We start from the raw sequence: 20,340 nt of genomic DNA on the forward strand, positions 1-20,340 counted from the left end.
CGCTAAGATGGAGATGTGCATCCCATCAATGGCCCCACCGCAGTTTGGGAAGCCCATCGCAGCAAACCCCTCCACTATGTCCTGCACATTTCCCAAAGTCACTAGCCTTGGTAGCAGAAGTCTATTTATAGCAGTGCACACTTGATTCACAGCTATGCCCACTGTGGATTTACCGACTCCAAATTGATTCCCAACCGAGCAGTAACAGTCGGGGGTTGCCAGCTTCCACAGAGTGATGGCGACTCTTCTCTACTGTCACAGCTTGTCTCAAGCAAGTATTCATGCGCTTCAGGGACGGGGCCAGCTCAGAGCACAATTAGAGGAAAGTTGCCTCTCTCATATGAAAGTTTTGCAGACACTGATCATCATCCCACAGCTGCATAATGATGCGGTCCCACCAGTCTGGGCTTGTTCCCCTGCACCAGAACTGGCGCTCCATGGACTGCAGGTGACATGTTACAGCCTGCAGCAATCGGGAATTGTTCTGCTTGATGGCTTGTAGCAGGGCAGCCTCGGTGGCATAGATGTAGTATCTGCTTCACCTTCTTGCTCTATTTCTAAAATAGCCGATAAGCCATGATGTATTTGTCATACTCACAATTATAGTGCAGAGTTGAGCTGGCTCCATGACTCTGCAGCAATGGTGATCGCAGGGAGTAAAAAAAGGGCGCGATAATCCTTTTCCTGTTTGGTTGGGGGGGCTGGGGGGAATAGGAGAGGGAAGATGGGGAAGCAGCGCTGCATCCTGGGATGATGGCACTCGTCCCAACAGCCACCGTGGCTAGTTGCACTATGGGATAGCTACCCACATTGCACTGCTTTCTAATTTGAATTAAGGCTGGCCAGTGTGAACGCAAGAGACCAGCGCAAACAGCATAGTGTGTACACTCTGCTGCAATTTCTAAAAATCGGCTGCTGAAAGTCAAATTAAGCTAATTCAAATTAGCGCTGCGGTGTAGACATACCCTTAGTGACATCTGTTTAAATTACAAACATCCACAGTAAATGAGTTCTGATCCAGTGCTTAAGTAAAGCCCTCCATCTATTTTGTTTTTTAAAACTGTTCTGAAAGAAAAAGGAGAAAAAAAATTATTAAATTAACCCACCAAATTTAGCACTGTAATGATGATATTTTGAAAAAAAAAATATCAGAAGAACTTGGTGTCATTGTTTGTCAGCAGTTTGGGATACCATTTTAGCCCTCAAATTGATTTTTTCCAAAACACTAAAGTTGCTATGCTAACCATGCCAACTACAGCAGATAGTAATTTTCTGTAGTTTTGTAAGATTTAAATGCCCAGTAGCAGCACCAAACGTATCTTTGAGAGACAGTTTTGAGAATCAGACTTGTGCATTGATGCAAACAACGTGTAAAAAGTCAGCACTGAGGATGCCTGAAATATTTCATATATTTGTGTCAATAGTGGAGTCCAATTATTGTTGTGGGCCAGATGACTAAAGATTCAGCCATGAATAGAGGTTTTACAAGGGGTGACTAATGAAGCAAAGCAAGATAAGCTAGTCACTGATTTGCTTGTGCAGTGGTTTAATTACACAATCACCATTCAGATTACTCGGATAGAGATGAAGTATGGACAGAGATAAATTTCCTGGCCACTTCATACCCATGGGTCAAGTTAAAAGATTATTAAAATAAGCAAAGTTCAGTTGTGCCAAACAAAAATCTTAACTGTACCTGTATGGCTCCCCCCACTGTACAGGTCTGCTCCAGGAGTTTCAGTTCAGTTCTCTTGCGGTCACCTGTGTCTGGGTATGGACCTTTGTCCAACTCCCTTCTGACTGAGGGGAGTGGCAGTTGGGTTTTAAGGCTGAACAGTTACCTGCCATACACAGTGATATTCCCAGCAAGTCAGTCTGCCTAAAGGCCAGAGTCTGTGCTTTGCTTTCTCTCCAAGGTCTATGAACAGTGCATTTCCAGCAGTTACAAGTTACCACACAGCTAAGCAAGTACGCTTATTCTCTTTAATGTTTTTACGTTAAGAAAACAAGATCCAAAAAGTTTCTATACACATACTAAAAGCTTACCAGAGATCACCCATGAGTCTTATGGGGCCCTAGTAACTCAGTCCTTCCATACCTTCTGCAAGGATTGCCTCCCCCACCTTGGACAGAAGGTCTAGTCCATTTGATGGTTCAGGAAAAAGGCCCTTTCTTTGGCTTTCTAGTCTCTGGAAGACAGTATGAGCCAACCTCCATAGGGGGTGGTACCTCTACAGAGGTGTATACAACATAAGTGAGTCACTTTAATCACTGCTTCAGTTGCTGAAGGGGCTATGGTAATCCTTCCCACTGGAATAGAACACAATCACATATACAATTCATGGCTCACACGGATATATAAAGTTAATACAAGAAGTTTTCCCCAAAATATACTGTGTACAGTTGCAATATATGTCAGAAGCCAGTCTTCAGACAAATGAAGCTGAGCATTGTGGAAGTGGTTTCAGGGCAAGATCTCTATGAGCAACACTGGAGGCAGGCACTAGTTACTGGGGAGAATAACCAGAGACAAAAGGGCTAGATTAGTGGAGACACAAGCCTCCCTCACAGAAGCCAAGGTGTTTTAGTGTGAAATGTGTGTACACACACACAGAACTTGACTTTTCCATCAGTTAGGAGGATATACAGAAAATGAGGGTGAAAGATAGATGTTTGATAAATTGGAAACCTATTAGCAGTAAGTTATGGAAGATGGAACTCCTGAGAGAGCCCAGAGACAGCATCTTCACAGGAATCCCAGCAGTGTGAATGGCTTAGTATGCAGGTAAGAATGAAGCTTCTTGTCTTCTAAATTTTTCCTGGCTGTATACATGTAGATTGATTGAAAGTTTAATCCCTCAATTACTAACCTATGACTAAGCCTTTTATAATGGGAGGAACCAGATGCGCATGGCATAGAGTCAACAATGTCTGATCAAAGCCAGTTGTAGAGTCCCTCACAGGAGAGATTCTCAACTGCCCAGCTTGGACAGCTTTAAGACCCCACTAGTTAGTGAAAAGTTTGATGATTTTTTATTTATTTATTTATTTTTTACACTTCTGCCAATGCTGCCCCACAAAACTAAGTTAACTTTCTTTCCTAGAAGCAAAACCAATTTTCCAACAAGTCACTAGCAGCAATCATACAGCTACAAAATAAGATAGAAACAAGAGTTCTTAAAATCAAGTGGTTCTCCAAGAAGCAACCTTCTAGGTTCTCCAGTGAGTATAGTTTTAGGTTATTTAACATAAGGATCAAAAGAACATGTTGCAGAATCTAAAACAGCTCAGTGGATGTTTCCAAACTTTGTCATTAAATGGCTTAAAACACCATTTCTGATAATCAGAAACAGTTCGCAGAGTTTTTCCTAGTTTATTTGGTGCACTGGAAAGCATGGTGGGTACTCTTTTCTTCCTTCCTGAAAAGGCCCTTATGAACATCAATAGTAGACTTTTTTTTTTTTTTTTTTTTTAAAAAGAGGAATTTTAATATGCCTGATGTCTTTAAAGGCTTCAGCAAAAACTGGACTTTAATATATTAAAGTCTAACTAGCTGTTCCTGTAATGTTAATACATTTAATATTCTTTCTATATCAACATATGGGAAGTTTTATTAAAGTTACAGTATATTTTATCCTGAGAGATTCAAAACTGCTTTACAAATGTATTTGTCCGGCAACACTCCCTAGAAGTTCCAGTCCTGGACCAGGTAGGTCCTCATTGAGCTAGACCATGTACAAACAGAACAAAAACAGTCTTGTCCTAAAGATTTTACAATCAAAAGTAGAAGAGAGAAAAGGTGGATACAGGAAAAAGGAGCATAAGAAAATAGCATAACTATTGGCCAGCATAACAGCAGTCATCTCAGCAAAAATCAGCTGAGAAGTATTTTGCAGGCATTGGAGCAAAGGAGAGAACAGATCCTAACCACATCTCTTCTGCTTAAAATAGAATCCAGATAGCTCAGCTAGAAGTTCAGCTTACTCACTGCTACAAATATGGACATTTGTACAGCATCTATACAGTGTTTGAGTCCCTGATCCTCAATGATCTTTTCACAGGTGGACAGGGCCACCATTGGACAGGTATCTGTCCAATGGTATCTCCACTGACTTCAGACTCTACATTGGTGCAAGCACACAACCATCCACAGTAGCTTGCAAGATCAGGGACGAACACAGTAAATCCATGTAAACACTATTTAATATAACGGACTAGGTAATTCAATAGATCTTTTCTATTTTTAATCTTTCTACAAACGGGATATGGCGAGATATTTACTTGGATCCTCATGACCTATAAAATTTATCTTTAGGATGTTATAAACCACCATATTTTAATTAGTGTAGAAATTTAGTACACAGTCTACATGTGAAACATATTTCAAATTGTACTTAAGAATATACTAACTCCTACCAGTCAAAGCATTTCAGACCACCACTTGCATCTTGTTAGCATTTGCTACTGTTACTTATACTAAACCGCTTAGTTTAAAAGAGAGATGAAGAACCAAAATAAAAGTTTGAGTTGATTGTTATATGGCATCTGCAGAGATTCCAGCAATCACTTAATATACAAGCACTAAGTTTCCAGAATGCAGCCTCACATTTAAAAAAAAACAAACAAAAAAAACCCCATAACTCTATAATATACTGATGCAAATACTATTTACAAAGGGTGGAGGGGGATGGGGAGTGTTTGGTGGGAATGTTCATTAGAATTTAATTCTCTCATGTTTTCTCAGCGGATTTCTTTGATGATGTAACTATCAAGGTGAAGAGTACATTATGTAACAAATTAGAAGAAGTGGTTAAGCCATGATCATTGGTTATTATAGCAGAAGATGCAGCAAACACTGTAGTTGAGTTTGTATGAGAATTTCCACTCAAATACATTTATAGTTACTATTTGCTTTTCAAAGTGATCACCTTATAGGTCAACATTTTCTAGATTTCATCTCTGCTCAGAGATTTTTTTTTAAAATTTGAACAAAAAGCTTCTTACACTATTTACATACAATATTAGTGGCAGAGTAAGGAAGCGAGAAAAAGCCAAATAGTTATTCCCATTATAAAGACAATTAAGACTTTTGAAAGAGCTCTACCGCCACAGCAGCCTGGATAGTGAGCAAAGCTTGATATGGAAATAGCCCTTATTGATAAAAGTGTGTTCCAGCATAATTTGGTTTTGACCTTTGAAAGTCATGTATGCAGCTCAGTTTGCACAGCTACTTTGAAAAGCTTGTGAAGTGTGCCCCTAAGGAAGACTGTTCTGTGCTGTATGGCTGTAGTTGATTTAGCTTCCTAGTAAACTGCCTCATTTCCTGAACCATACTTACGGAGCAACATTTAAGAAAAAACAAATTACATGACAGCTGACAAGAGTAGTATACCTAGAAGAGAAGGCAGATCTAAAAAACTAAGTCAATGAACATAGTATTAGCTTTCATTCATGGGTATTTAGATTTTAGAGTTATTATTGTATTTGAGAAATAGTATAACAATATAACGGAAGACAATCATAATACATATGAATAATAGGTCAGCTTAAGATGCATATATAACCTCAGCATTATAATTTTCTGATTTCTGAGCGCTTAGTGGAGGGACTTAATCCATAAGAATGCCCATACTGGTTCAGACTAATGGTCCATCTAACTCAGTATCCTATCTTCCAAGAGTGGCCAATGCCAGGTGCTTCAGAAGGAATGAACAGAACAAGTAATCATCAAGTGATCCATCCCATTGCCTATTCCCAGCTTCTGGCAAACAGCAATCCCCGCCTATCTGGCTAGTAGCCATTATTGGACCTATCCTCCATGAACTTAGCTAGTTCTTTTTTGAACCCAGTTATAGTCTTGGCCTTCACAACATCCTCTGGCAAGCAGTTCTATAGGTTGACTGTGCATTGTGTGAAGAAATACTTCCTTTTGTTCATTTTAAACCTGCTGCCTATTTCATTTGGTGACTCCTAGATTTTGTGTTATGAGAAGGAGTAAACAACACGTCCTTATTTACTTTCTCCACACAAATCATGATTTTATAGATCTCTATCATATCCTGCTTAGTCATATCCTCTTTTCCAAGCTGAAAAGTCCCAGTTTTATTAATCTCTACCCATATGGAAGCATTTCCATACCCTCAATCATTTTTGTTGCCCTATTTGTACCTTTTCCAATTCTGAGATCTTTTTTGAGATGGGGCAATCAGATCTGCATGCAGTATTCAAGATGTGGGTGTACCATGGATTTATAAAGTGGCAATATGACATTTTCTGCCTTATTATTTATCCCTTTCCCAATGATTCCCAACATTGTTAGCTTTTCTGACTGCTGCTGCACATTGAGTGGATGTTTTCAGAGAATTATCCACAATTATCCAAGATCTCTTTCTTCACTGGTAACAGATAATTTAGATCCCATCATTTTACATGGAGAGTCGGGATTATGTTTTCCAATGTGCATTACTTTGCGTTTATCAGCATTGAATTTCATCTGTCATTTTGTTGACCAGTCACCCAGTTTTGTGAGATTCCACCATAAAATGAATATATCTTCTTAATTATCCAACATCACTCACACAGGGATGTTTCTTACACTGCTTTCAGGATCCCACAAGGAATGTACTAGTTCAAGTTATTTGTATATTTGTTATGTTTATTGAAAAACCAGTTATCTTAAAGTGTAGCAAAACTAGTAATCATTTTAATAAGTCAACTGTGGTTCAGAGCAAAGAAGGGTTAGCATACTTCTCCTGAAGATCTGAATTCAATATTTACATATCTCTGATCATAAAACCAGACCAAAAGCAGCATTTGTTTCTGGGGTACCCAACTGTAGTGGTCTCCAAACTCTACTACTGTGGTCAGTCCAGAAATTTCTATTTTCAGTTCTGCCAAAAAGGTAGAAATCTGTTTCTACATTAGTTCACATCTTTATCTTGGTAAATCTCTTAATATACAGCTTCAGTTCTAAACCAGAATATTTATTTTTGTCCTTTAAGTCTTAACAATACTGTTTGGGAGGGGGCGGGGAGGTTTGTCAGCTGGAGGTTAATGAAAATAATAGTGATTCAGTTGTCCAACACAACACTTAAATATTTACAGAAATCCAACACTCCAAATAATCCTGTGTAATTTAATCCAACTGCTTCTTTCTGAAAATGTCAGGACCAGAATCAAGAAAAAGGTAATAACTGCAGTGAACTGACAAGGCTGTGTCAGGAAGACCATACAATACGTGGTTATAGCATGTCTGACTCTAGCCAGCAATTTAACTGGCTATGTGTTGATGGTATAATGAATTTCACTTTTTTGAGTCTCCCATAAAATAAATTGGAGTTATTCATTTAAAGAAAATTTATCTGTTGAAAATATTACCAAAATATATACAGCCTGGCAAATAAAATTACAACAGTGAGTGTGATCTATCATGAGAGATAGATTTTAAGGAACGTGTTCTTTCTGCATATAGAAAGTAATGAATTAAGGAATGTACCATTCTGTGGCTTGAACCCAGGCCTCCTGCTTAGTCTTCTGGCATTTTAATACAGCTGTTACTCAAATTGTTTATTTAGATGGAGCCTAACGGAAATTTGTTTAAAACAGAAACCACTAGCTTATAATCTTGCTTCATTATTTACAGCAAACCACATGGAGACCAAAACTAAAGATAACTTCATTGAGAAAATTATTAAACTGAAGGTAAATACTATATTTATCTAGAATATTAATGCACAGAGCTATGACAGAACACACCTTAAACAAGACACACACAATTACCAAGACATTCAATTAAAATTACAAAAAAGTACACAGGTATTTTATGCAAGCTTAGTACACCTACAGAAAGTTAATGGTAAGAAAACTTTGCAGGGGAAGAGGAAAAATTCAGTAAAGACACTAACAATAATTAAATCAACCATCAAAGAGACAGCACACTGAATAAAGGGAAATGTTACTTCCATAAGTAAGTGTACTTACTACGTTTCAGAATAGAAAACCAAATTGAGAATGTACCATTTCACTGAGTTTTTCCTGCAGTTTTACTGCTAAACACCATGTGTTTGCCCATCAAGAGTAACTATTTACTGATTTTTTTTTGTTATCTATTCATTGGTACTTCTGTGATGTGTACCACTTTACTAAGTGTCTCATTAAACATTAGTTAATTCTCAATACCCCAGTGGGATAAGGAAGTATTATCCCCATTTCACAGATTGGGAAAACAGTAGCTCAGTAAAGCTAAACAACATTTCCAAGATCACACAGGGAGCCTACGACAAAATTTTAAATAAAACCTGATTCCTACACTTTAACAGTACATCAGGAAAGATAGCTCTGCTACTTGCATAACAATACCACATCACCTTCAAAAAAATAAAATAAAAAAAATGAAATGTCTTAGATTCAGTTGCTTTAAAGACCACTAGTAATTTCTGAATCCTACATTAAACATGAATAAGAGATTTTCACTCTAACATAGAGGTTCCCCATAATGATAGAAGTACACAACTTCTGAACAAGCCTCCAGACAGCAAGTATCAATGGGAAAAATTCTCCACTCAGATCTACAGAGAATTTCAATCCTGATATTCCAGGCACATAGGGCGATTAGACTATCCAAGTCAAGATCTGCTATACAGACCCCAAAAGGAGAACTCCCTTCACCACCACTCCCATGATGAAACAGTGGGAGAGCATAAAACTTATTAGCAATAAAATCTTTCCTCTAGCGAACAACATGGAACCTTCTCCCTCGGCCCTCTACATATACAGAATTTTAAATTTCCAGCCATTTTTTCTTGCATACAGGTAAAGGGCATTTTCTCTTTCTTGATTAAGAGGCTAGTACAGACATTTTTGAATGTGTATACAAATGCTAATAAGAGTTTTAATACCAGAAGATTAAAACCTTTATAAAATCAATGAACAATGCACCCTGCCACTAGAGCATATACGCTTTCCTATACGGAAACATTCTTTGTGGCTTGATTCTGCAAACACTCATGCACATGACTTTACATGTAGGAACAATTCCAGTGATCTGGATGGTGCTTACATGTTTAAGCAGAGAATCAGGGACTGTGTGCGCCATACAATACTTATTGTGCAAGAAGCTGAATCATCAAATTAATCACAAATGTTAATCTACAATGTTTAGTGACTCAGAAGCTACTTATCTCTATATAGCCTTGCCATCCAACAAAAGTTTGGCATAACCTTGCCACATTCTTGTTAACTTTTTTATTTTAAAAAGCATCACCACACTATTTTGAAGCAATGTTTTTTGGTACTGCCTACTGGAAGACAGTGTAATAAAGTACTGCATTATCAGATCTTTCACCACACTGGGTTTCTAATCACCTACTGTTGCCAGCCAATTTCATGTTGTGAAGAAAAAAGCTGCTGAACTTTTAAAAGGTTTCTACATTGTAGCCTTTTTTTCAGTACAATAACCAAATACTCAAACTCTGACAGTTTACCATTTCAACAGTAACATTTAATGAAGTAATATTTTAAATCATAATAGGCTTTATATATGGTGAGCACAAGTTTTGCAAATCCAGGTCAATCATTGTCATACTGACCACCTCTCTCCATCGCTGACCCAAACACACCTAATGAACCAGTCTTTATCGGTTTACAATTTGTTCTATTAAATGAGCATCTCTGTATAACTTTTAAAGCTCTGACCTTTCTTGAACAGATTGCTGTGTGAACTCTATATTCACAGTTGAATTAATTCCCTATGTGGATCTTCTCTAAATTCCTCTGTGCTGTTGCTGGCATTTTAACTGATTTTAGGATTGGTATTTGCATAATTAGAAATAGAACTTTCCTACATCCTTACTTCCCCAGTGAATATTCTGCAGAAACTGCTAGTGGAATTGCAAATTCCAACTTATTCCAAGATACAACTACCAGCACAAGAGCTATTAAACAATCATTTAGGATATAAACTAATCCTCAACTAAGGATTTCTTCCTGAACCTAATTATAAACTAATTGCATAATTAGGGACATTAAGAGAGAGGAGAAGAAAGGTCATTTAGTCTTTGCCCAGAGGATCCAATGTGGCAAGAGACAGAATACAGACGACAAAGCATTTCTGAAATGGCAAATCTTGTGTTCCTAAACCTTACTAATTGTTCTATGGAACACAGTCTTAAGAGAATTCTCAAGAAAAATTAACATTAAAAGAAATCTTATCTTGAATTAAAGTAGTAGTATATGATAAAGGGAACAGAGGAACTGAAAGAATCAAGTTTAATTTCTGAAGCAATGTGGAAAGAGCTGCTTGCCTAACTCAAAAAGCCTGAGCATAATACTCAGCAGAAACTGTTCATCTGTGCGCAACGTGACTCCTGTAAAGTTGCCAAAATCAGTGTGAGCATACAAGTGCTAATCACACAAGCTAAGTTGTCTTTAATTTACATGCTTATAATTTTGTCTTAAATTGAAGCTCATATGTAACTCTTTTCTTGCTTTCTCTGCTTATACATATTTATTGCAACCAGCATGTTTCCTAGAGAGCTACTATAAATGTTACACTCCCACCCCCTTTCCAGTTACTGGCTAATCTGAAAAACAAAGGCTATGCTATTCTCTTCCCCTGCCCTATGCTTTCATCTCTCCCACAGGACCCTGAGAGACTGTTTGCTTTTAAACTGGAAAAAGGAATTTAGCAGTTGCTTCACTAGTTTGTGAATACTGGTGATCTATAAAACATACACTAGTAAGAGAAAAATAAGCTGAAGTTGCTGGTAATGAGAGAAGAGCAAAACATATTGCACACTAGCAAACCACTTTTGTTCCTCATTTATTATGCAAAGCTCCCAATAATATTAAATATTTGTACTTTCCCCCCCATAACTAAAACAGAACTACAATACTGGTAGGCATGCTTCAACAATTCAGCTAAAACTATGCAGATATTGCCCTTTAAATATTTCAATACAAGTTTAACATTCATCTGTTACAAATGACCCTCAAAGAGCTGGCAAGAGAGAAAGGATAAGAGAAAAAACAAGGAAAATACCAACAGCAGCTTTAATGAGTATGTCACTGTTACATCGGGAATACTGCCTATGCTATTATCAAACAGCACTTACTAAACAATACTCTATTTTAGCAATCTACCATAGTGTTTCTGACCATAATATCCATAGCCTACTGAACGAAGAAGTTCATAGAAGTTAATCTGTTTCCTAAAAAGGGAAAACATTCCTTTGGAGCTGCTAATACAGAACAAAAGATGTCCACAAGGAAATGTAATCTATAAAGTTATCTCCTAATTCCAGACAAATAGAAATGAAGGAACAGGAAAATGACCATCCACTCGTTTCCTAGGGTTCTGACAACATCCCCTTGTTCGATTGGTTGTGTGCCCTTTTCAAGCAGCAAGGGATGGCATTTCTCCTTCGCTTAACACCATTGAACTGTGTGCGTTGAGGGGGCAGGAAACAGAGGGAAAAAAAGAGAGGACAGAGGCAAGAGGAAGTGAAGAAACAGATCCAAAATCCTATAATCATTACTAATGCATTACAGGCCACTACATTGCCTATAGCAGCATGCTCCCCTTCTCTGTGTCATGTATGGAGATTCCTAGACATTACAGACAGACAGAGACACATACAGATCCTTTCCAAGAGCAAGACAGCTTTGATTGATTTCCATAATACCAGCAGCTAGCAGGCGATACCACAGACCAATGCCCTCCATTGCATTTCCTCGCTTTCCCCCCACAGAAACGCAACTCCAAATAAAATGAACAAAAGCAAGAATCGAAGAACTAGAATATTTTAACCGACTTGACGAAATTACCCCAGCGACGCCGCAACACCGAAACCCGCGGTCCCTGCGCCAGACAGACCCGTTCACACCAGCCCTGCACAGGAACGCCCGCCCCGGCAGCATCGGCGGCCCGCCGCAACACAAGCCCCGCTCCGCTCACACAGGGTCTCCCTGCTCAGCCAGGTGTGTGTCGCCCGGCCCAGCCCAGCCCTGCCCCGGAGCGCCCCCCTCGGACACGGGCACACACACCCGGCCGCTGCCGCCTCCCGACACGCTCGCTCCCGCTCCCAGCCCTGCCGGTGTCGTGGCCAGCTCCGATAGAGGGGAGGGGGCTGCGAGGGGCCCAGGCAGAGGGAGGAAGGGAGGGAGACAGACAGACAGGCGGCACCGGGCGGGGATGGCAGACAGGCGGGGATGGAGCGGGGCACAGACAAGGGGAGCCGGGGACAAAATCGGGGAAGGGATGGGATGAAACGGGACAGCAGAAGGGGCCGGGCTCGGATGGACGGACAGAGCCGGGGGGGGAGAAGGGAGGGCGGGAGACAGGCCAGCCGGTACGGCAGGGCTCTGGGCGGAGGCGGCGGGAGCCCGGGTCCCCCAAGCCTCACTCGCGCTCTCCTTGCCAGGGTGACCCTTCGCTAGGACCCGGCCGCGCCGCCCCCTCACCTCACCTCATAGCTGTGCGGCCCTGCTCACATCCACGGCGGAGTAGCCGGAGCGGCCACCGCCTCCCCGACCGCGACACACACCATCCCCTGCCGCTGCCTCCTGAGCCGCCCTCTGGGCTAGGGGTGGAGAGAGGGGGAGGGGAGGGGAATATCTGGGCCGGCTCCCTCTCTCACAGCCACCGTACTACCGCGCAATCAAGCTACACCCCACCCGCAGCGCACTCGAGTCACAACCCGCCCCTCTCAAGAGATTGACGCAAATACTGACCAATCGCAACGCGAAGATGGACACCGAGACAAAGGCGACCCGCCGCGCACAGGGCAGAGCAACCAATCGCAAATAAACCCCGCCCTCGCACCAGCATATTAGTGTGCGCAGGGCACACAGGGCTATATGACCTCTCTCCCCCACTAACGGGACTAGTCGGGATCCAGCTTTTTGTTTAGTGGGTAAATAAAGGGACGGATCGGATTCGTTCCCAGGGGAGAGGAGGTGGGGCCAAGAGTGGGCGGGGCCGTGTTAATTTGCATGAACGGAATCGTACGAAGCCGCCCGTTGTCTTTAATTCGCAGACTCGTCCCCGAGCGCCGACTCCTGCCACCAACGGGCCGACAGCATACGACAAGGGATGAGGCGCGCGGTGAATGCTGGGGGTTGTAGTGCGATCGGAGCCGCAAGGCCTGCTGGGAGACGTAGTCTCCGCGGACCCTACTGTGGGTGCATGCGTCTGGCTCAAAGTCTTCAAGTTGAGCGGCTCGCGGGGTCGCCCCGCCCCTTTCACCTAAAGTGACACGTGAGGGAACCAATCGCGAGTATCGCCCGATGACACCCAGCTCGTAGCGGCCCCGGATTAAGCGCGTCAGAGCGAGGCGGGGCTTGGACGGCGGCGGCGGGGAACGGAGCGGAGCGGAGGCGGTGAGGGGGGAGCTGTGGCTGAGGACGGAGAGAGCGAGCGAGCGATGGATGGCAGTCAGGGGCGATTAACGTTACCACGGCAACCGGGAGCTGCCCCAGGCCTGGGCGGGCGGCACTACCCCGGGCTCCTGCGGGGAGGGGCCAGTGGGCTCCGCACCGGTCCGGTGACCGGCCCCCGCCAGCTCTCCAGCCCCATTAACACCCCTAACCCCACCCTACCCTAGCCTACCCGCGGCGCCTGCCTGGCCCCGCCTCCTCCTGCTTCTCATTCGTGTCCCCGTTTTATTTAACGGAGACCCAGCATCGCCCTGTCACGGATATTCTCCCCACCCCAAAATCAGAGGACCAGCTTAAGCTGCCCCCCCCCCCCCCCACCACCACCACACACACACACCCAGTTATAATCGGTGACAAAGACTGGGCATTTGTGATTTTTGCCTCCTGGTTTTTGAGTCATCAGATTTCATGTTTCCAGTCTTTCCTTGAGGGCTTGGAGGGGCTGGGAATTTACTTTAACAAAACTGGAGATTGAGATTCTCCTATGATCCCATGATTCCAGGAGCTGGGGCTGTAAGAAAGACGCCAACAGTCACAACAGCTGCAGCACTGGAATACCAGAATCCCTTAAACAAGAAAGCACAACACCACGGAAAATCCAAGTTTAATCATAAAGGTAACCTAACACTCTGAAATAGGTGTGAATTGACAGTATTCATCATTAAATCACTGCACTAGCTAAGGGTCTTATCCTGCAACTACTAATACACTTAAATAATTGTACATATAAGGAGTCCCATGGAGTTCAATGCTTTTTCATTTGTGTAAAGTTATATGTGTGATTTCATTGTGGCTCAGGTCAAGCACACCGGAATTCCTGTTTGCAATGAGTTGCAGGATTGAAGCAGTTATGTATAGTCTGAAAATATGTGCTAATCATAAATAACTCCCCCAAACATAAGAGGGTCTTTTCCTGTGAAATGTAGGATCCAGACTTGTTCTTCTCTCACACAAATTTTGTCCTATGTTTCGCTCATCCTTACCACTTGACAACACATTTCACCAAAAAAATGACAAAACTTTTATCTGTTCAGTCAAGGTAAAAGGCATTGCAATGCATCCCCACTATGAAAAAGATTGTGGTTAGGTTAGTTAATACACGATAACCTCATCTCAAACCATATTTCTAATAGAGGCAAGCCTAATCGTTTCATTTCTTGCACTAGTACTGTTCTTCTGTATTTGTCTGAGTTAGAAACTGATCCTGCACTCATTGAATTCAGCAAACTTACCTTCACTGGGAGCATAGTTATTTTATCTTGTGCATCTTAAACTTTTGTGTTAGATTAACAAAGATGACTGAACTGAAGTCTTTGCTACTAAATCAATTTACAAGTGCTACATATATTACAATGTGGTTAAGTTAGATTCCTCTGTATGCTATTTCAGGTCACTATGAAGGGTCTGTATTGTCAGCAAAATTCTGCTGAAGAGGAAATTACATTTGTCTTCCAGGAAAGGGTGAGTTTATAGTACAGAAGAACGGTTAATCATGTGAGAGAAGAGAATACATTCCTATGTGGATGTATTTTTGAGCATCTTTCCTATTTTTCTCTCTCACGGTATGTTTTCATATCTGTATATAAAACTATCCAGGCATCAAAATAAAACTGTTTTTCTTAGATGAGAATCATCAATCTATTGCATTGGGTTAGTAGTGGCAAAGCATATTGGCTCAGGCACCGGGATAGAGGAATGTGGTTGGAGGGATGGTTGTGGTTTAAATAAAAAATTAAAAAAGCAGCTAACAAGATAAGTGCTATTTTGCCAGTATGTTGTTTATCTATATGTCCACTTGCCCTTTTAGGTTTTAAGCTCTTCAGAATGTGGGCTATCTCTGTATGTGTTTGTACAGCACCTACCACAATGGAGTCCTGAACCTCATTGGGGTCTTTAAACGCTAATATAATTAAACAGTTATTAAAAAAGTAAAACTTCTATGGGAAAGGAAAGCCAGTCTCTTTTTAAACAGATCACCAACTGCTGAGGGAGCTGAAGATGCATAGAGGGAGATCAGGAGCTTTAAGAGAGGTAGCATGGATGAAGGGTTAAAGGAAGAAGTATCTTTATGGGGATAACTGGCCACCATTGGCCTCCACCCCATGGTCCTGTTGTCACCAAATAGTGAATGGGGAAGAGAGCCATCATCAGTCTACCAACCCCACAGAGGCACACACCATCTCATATGTATCTTGCTCTTATGAGAGGAGTGGTATATTTTCTAAATCTCTATAAAAACTATATTGTTTGTATTGTGGTTGTACTTAGAGGCCTCAGTTAGGAATAAGGGCCCCATTGGTCGGCACACCTAACTGAAGGGCAGTCCCAGCCCCCAAAAGTTTACAAGCTAAGTGTTGTATATTTTTAATTATAAATTTGCTTTGTTTAGAAACCCTTTGGCTTTAGAAAAAGTTATGACCTAATTGACGTAAACATTCATCTTTTTGGAACAGTCTCATGGCTTAGCAGTAGTTCTCTACATCAGAGGGGGAAAACCCAGTTTGGTGGTTGGGCTGGCATCTTGCTCCCCAGATTGGCAAAAAGCCTTGCAACCTGGAGCAGTGGGATGACTTTGAGTAACTCAGATGGAGCCAGAGAAAGTACAGCTCAGTCTTCCTCAGAAAAGAAGTTGTTGGTTAGTCTAATTGATAAGCCCAGGAGAAAAGTAGCTGCCGTTTGTGGGAAAGAGTTAAAACAATGAAAATTTTAAGGAAAATCTAAATATTCTAGAGAATTCCTAGGCCTAATGAAGTCAATGGCAATACTCCTGTTGACTTCAGTGGGGCCAGAATTTCATTCCCAATCTGAGGTGAGGAAGACATCCTGGTGGAATGTGGGAGGTGTGGAGATTTTTAACAGCTGAACTTTTCTTCTTGTAATATATGGTGCCTATCCTTTGTGGGGTGTAAAACTGTAAGCCCTATTTGTGCAGGTAATTCCTTTGACTGCGGTTGGACTACTTGCATGGGACTACACTCATGATTAACTGTGGCAGGACTGGGCCCCAAAATTTAAGTCTTAAAAAGTTCTAGTCTTAAGATTCTCCACATCTACTTCAAAATAGTTCCACTTTGCTTCAGCTTAAATTAGACAGATGTAAAGGAATAGCATGCAGGTTTGTAAAGTTAGCTGGCAAAAGAGAACTTAATTTTTTTCTGTTATCTCAATAGTGAGGTTTAGTAAGGTATTTAATGTTCTTATATCTGTTCATAACACAAGTACACTCAAAATTAAAATCTGATAATGTACAGTATGTAAATCATTATGGCCTCCAGTTTCCTATTTTCCTTCAATATGATATACTTTTCCTTACTTTTTGGAACTATTTTATAATCAGGATATTGGACTCATTGCATAAAAAATGTTCCCAAAATCTTGTGATCATCCTGCTAGCACATTTTTGTTGTGTTATGACAGTAATGTCTATAAATTTGTCCTAGGAAAACCTTCCTGTTACAAGAAACTATGATGTGAAAATACAAGTGAAAGCCTGTGCTCTGAGCTGGACAGATATAAAGGTATTTATTTAACTTTTATAAGGGCTAGCAGAATTTACTTTTTATATCTGAAAACTATAGGCCAGATGTTCAGCCAATGTAAATGGTACTGTAAATGCAAATGGTCAATTTTCAGAATGGAGAGAGGCAAAGAGTGGTGTCCCCCAGGGGTCTGTACTGGGATCAATACTGTTCAACGTATTCATAAATGATCTGGAAAAAGGGGTAAGCGGTGAGGCGGCAAAATTTGTAGATGATACAAAACTACTCAAGATAGTTAAGTCCAAAGCAGACTGTGACAAGTTACAAAGGGATCTCACAAAACTGGGTGAATGGGTGACAAAATGGCAAATGAAATTGTGTTGATAAATGCAAAGTAATGCACATTGAAAAACAATCCCAACTATACATATAAAATGATGGGGGTCTAACTTAACTGTTACCACTCAAGAAAGAGATCTTGGAGTCATAGATAGTTCTCTGAAAACATCCACTCAGTGTGAAGCGACAGTCAAAAAAGCTAACAGATGGGACTTATTAGGAAAGGGATAGATAATAAGACAGAAAATATCATATTACCTCTTCATAAATCCCTGGTACGCCCACATCTTGAATACTGTATGCAGATCTGATCGCCCCATCACCAAAAAGAGATATCAGAATTGGAAATGGTAAAGAAAAGGGCAACAAAAATGACGAGGGGTATGGAAATGTTTTCATATGGGAAGAGATTAATAAAACTGGGACTTTTCATCTTGGAAAAGAGACAACTAAGGGGGATATGAAATAGGTCTATAAAATCATGAGTGGTGTGAAGAAAGTAAATAAGGAAATGTTATTTACTCTTCTCATAACACAAAACTTAGGAGTCACCAAGTGAAATTAATAGGCAGCAGCTTTAAAACGAACAAAAGGAAGTATTTCTTCACACAATGCACATTCAACCTGTAAAATTCCTTGCCAGAGGATGTTGTGATGGCCAAGACTATAAGGAGGTTAAAAAAAGAATTAGCTAGGTTCATGGAGGATAGGTCTGTCAATAGCTATTAGCTAGGATGGGCAGGGATTATTGTTTGCCAGAGTCTGGAAATGGCTGATGGGGTGGATCACTTGTTTACCTATTCAATTCATTTCCTCGGAAGCACCTATCATTGGCCCCTGTCAGAAGGCAGGATACTGGGCTAGATGGACCATTGGTCTGACCCAGCATGGTCATTCTTATGTATGTACTATGCTGATTTACACCAGCTGAGGATATGGCCATAATATTTTAGTACATTATTATGGTTGATCTGTTTAAGATGTGTAAAAGAAAAGGTACCTGTAATTTGATCCTTAATTTTTTGGGAGAGATCAACTTGTGAGTTCTGAATTGTATACTGTAGTAAAACCATCCTTTATTGTCTTCTGTGTGATGAGTCTGTACATCTCTGGTTGGTCTGACCTCTATGATGACTGTTTGTTTGTTTGTATATTGCTGTATATATGTGACCTAATCGAACTCTATTGATGTGAATGGGGGTTGGATCAGACTCAGAAACAATCATTATGATGTAACCTGAATGTGAAAAATCTTACTAAGACTCAAATAGGAGTCCAAATTAATACTAATAGATTTAATTTGTTTTTTGTTGATATACATACTCTGTTGTTAAGTATGTTGTTTATATTTTTAGACATTTTATCTGATTTAAATAGGAACAAACCTTTGCATAATTAATTTTTTGTTTTTGTTTTAATGTTTGGATCACGGACCAGATTTTCATCTTTAATAAACATACAATGTTTACTCTCATTATGGCCCCTAATTTATGAGCATAGGTAATAATTGAGTCTTAGCAGGAAAGTTCTAATCATTAATGTGATTTAGCTTCTGTCAGAAATGAAGATGAAGAAGGAATTTCTACCCATTGGGAGGGAAATTGCTGGAGTGGTATTAGAGGGTGAGTCTACTGATATTTACTGTAATCATCTTTGGGGGAGAAAAAATTAAATCGACACTAATTTAAGACCAGTAAAAATTGTCTGAATTGTACAGCTTTTTGCCCAGAGCTAATATTCACTTTGGCCATATGTTACCTTTTTCAAACTATTAATTTTTACTATTTTTACCATTATCAGATTGAAATGTAAAACCTGCAAAACAATTCAAGGATAAACTTTACAATAGAATTTACTAATATCTTTATTGTAGATGTTGTAACTGACATTTTTACAAATGTCAGTTGCAATGACTAAGACCTGGTCTACACATAAGTTTTTATTGGCTGAGCTGCATTGGTCAGGGATGTGGAAAAGCCAGGCCCCAGTTGACCTACCTATGCTGATAAAATCCCCAGTGCAGATGCAGCTGTCTATGGAAGAGGTTGTCTATTGACATTGCTATCGTCATATGAAGAAGTGGTGTTCCTATACCAACAGGAGTTTTTCTGTCTGTGTACACTGTGTCTACACTAAGGGACTAAGCAGCATAGCTATGCTGGCATAGGCTTTGTAGCACAGATATATCCTAAGGCCTAGTCTACAGTTAAAAGTTAAGTCACTGTAACTATGTCGGTCAGGCATGTGAAAAAAACCACACCCCTGCCCGACATAGCTATGTTGATCTAACCCTTAATGTAGAAGCAGCTAGGTCAATGGGCAAATACTTAAATCAATCTAGTTACTGTCGTTCAGGGAAGAGGTGTTCCTATAGTGACAGAAAAACCCCTTCTGTTAGTGTAGGTCATGTCTACACTCTGAGGTTATGCCAGCATAGCTACAGTGATGCTGGTTGATCACCATAATGTAGACATAACTAACCCTCAAGATAATTTTCAAGAATTCAAGATATATTTCACTCGTGTCCATCTTTGATGCATTTTTAAAATCTTGGTCCTACAAACACTTGTGCTAACACACACATTTGTAGGCTTGGAGCCTAAGTTAAATAACGGTTACATCCTGAAAATAAAAATGTCTATAATTTTGCTTAACAGATAAAATATAGTCTGCCCTGCCTAAGCATATTTGTTTCTGTAAGCTAGTGCTAGTATATAGTATTCTCTCAAATACACAGTTGTTTTCAATTCTAAATATTTATGTTCATGCTTTCTCCCTCTGCCTTGCGATTGTTTTTCTTAAGTTGGAAGCAAAGTGTCCTTCTTTCAGCCAGATGATGAAGTAGTGGGTAAGTTAAAGTTTGTGTGCTTGATCAGCTAAATTTGTTTCTTAAAATAATTCTTAAATTGTTTTTTAAGGTTATAATCAATGCTATCACTACAAATGGACACTTTGGTTGTGTGTTTTGTTTTCTCATATAAGTTGTAACATAACTGAAACATTTTTATTTTGACTATAATAAACTTTTCTAAACTGAGTCCAGTTTGAAGACTTTTTGCTCTGAAAATTGTCTGAATTAGACACACAG

The 20,340-nt window shown here is 40.3% G+C and overlaps 2 protein-coding genes across 7 annotated transcripts in view; one reads left to right on the forward strand and one right to left on the reverse strand.

The window, feature by feature from the left end:
- The window catches only part of ITSN1 (intersectin 1), a 201,592-nt gene extending 188,897 nt beyond the window's left edge, over positions 1 to 12,695 (reverse strand). For 4 of the 5 annotated variants that reach the window (XM_067565566.1, XM_067565562.1, XM_067565564.1 and 1 more), the window contains exon 1: positions 12,465 to 12,695. The gene's annotated coding sequence lies outside the window, so the exon portion shown is untranslated. The remainder of the gene's footprint in view (positions 1 to 12,464) is intronic. The other variant, XM_067565568.1, reaches the window with a different exon arrangement.
- Positions 12,696 to 13,257: 562 nt separating this feature from the next.
- The window catches only part of CRYZL1 (crystallin zeta like 1), a 29,277-nt gene continuing 22,194 nt past the window's right edge, over positions 13,258 to 20,340 (forward strand). Inside the window, exons 1-6 of one of the 2 annotated variants that reach the window (XM_067565578.1) lie at positions 13,258 to 13,377; positions 13,937 to 14,050; positions 14,824 to 14,895; positions 16,875 to 16,952; positions 18,802 to 18,874; positions 20,056 to 20,100. In XM_067565578.1, coding sequence (XP_067421679.1) covers positions 14,830 to 14,895; positions 16,875 to 16,952; positions 18,802 to 18,874; positions 20,056 to 20,100 — 262 coding nt within the window. In that variant the 5' untranslated portion in view covers positions 13,258 to 13,377; positions 13,937 to 14,050; positions 14,824 to 14,829. Of the gene's footprint in view, positions 13,378 to 13,936; positions 14,051 to 14,811; positions 14,896 to 16,874; positions 16,953 to 18,801; positions 18,875 to 20,055; positions 20,101 to 20,340 lie in introns of those variants that run through there. The other variant, XM_067565577.1, reaches the window with a different exon arrangement.

This window comes from Emydura macquarii, unplaced genomic scaffold (assembly GCF_026122565.2).
Source record: "Emydura macquarii macquarii isolate MOO-44397 ecotype Brisbane River unplaced genomic scaffold, CSIRO-AGI_Emac_v2 contig_2681, whole genome shotgun sequence".
In the NCBI taxonomy this organism is placed as follows: domain Eukaryota; kingdom Metazoa; phylum Chordata; order Testudines; family Chelidae; genus Emydura; species Emydura macquarii.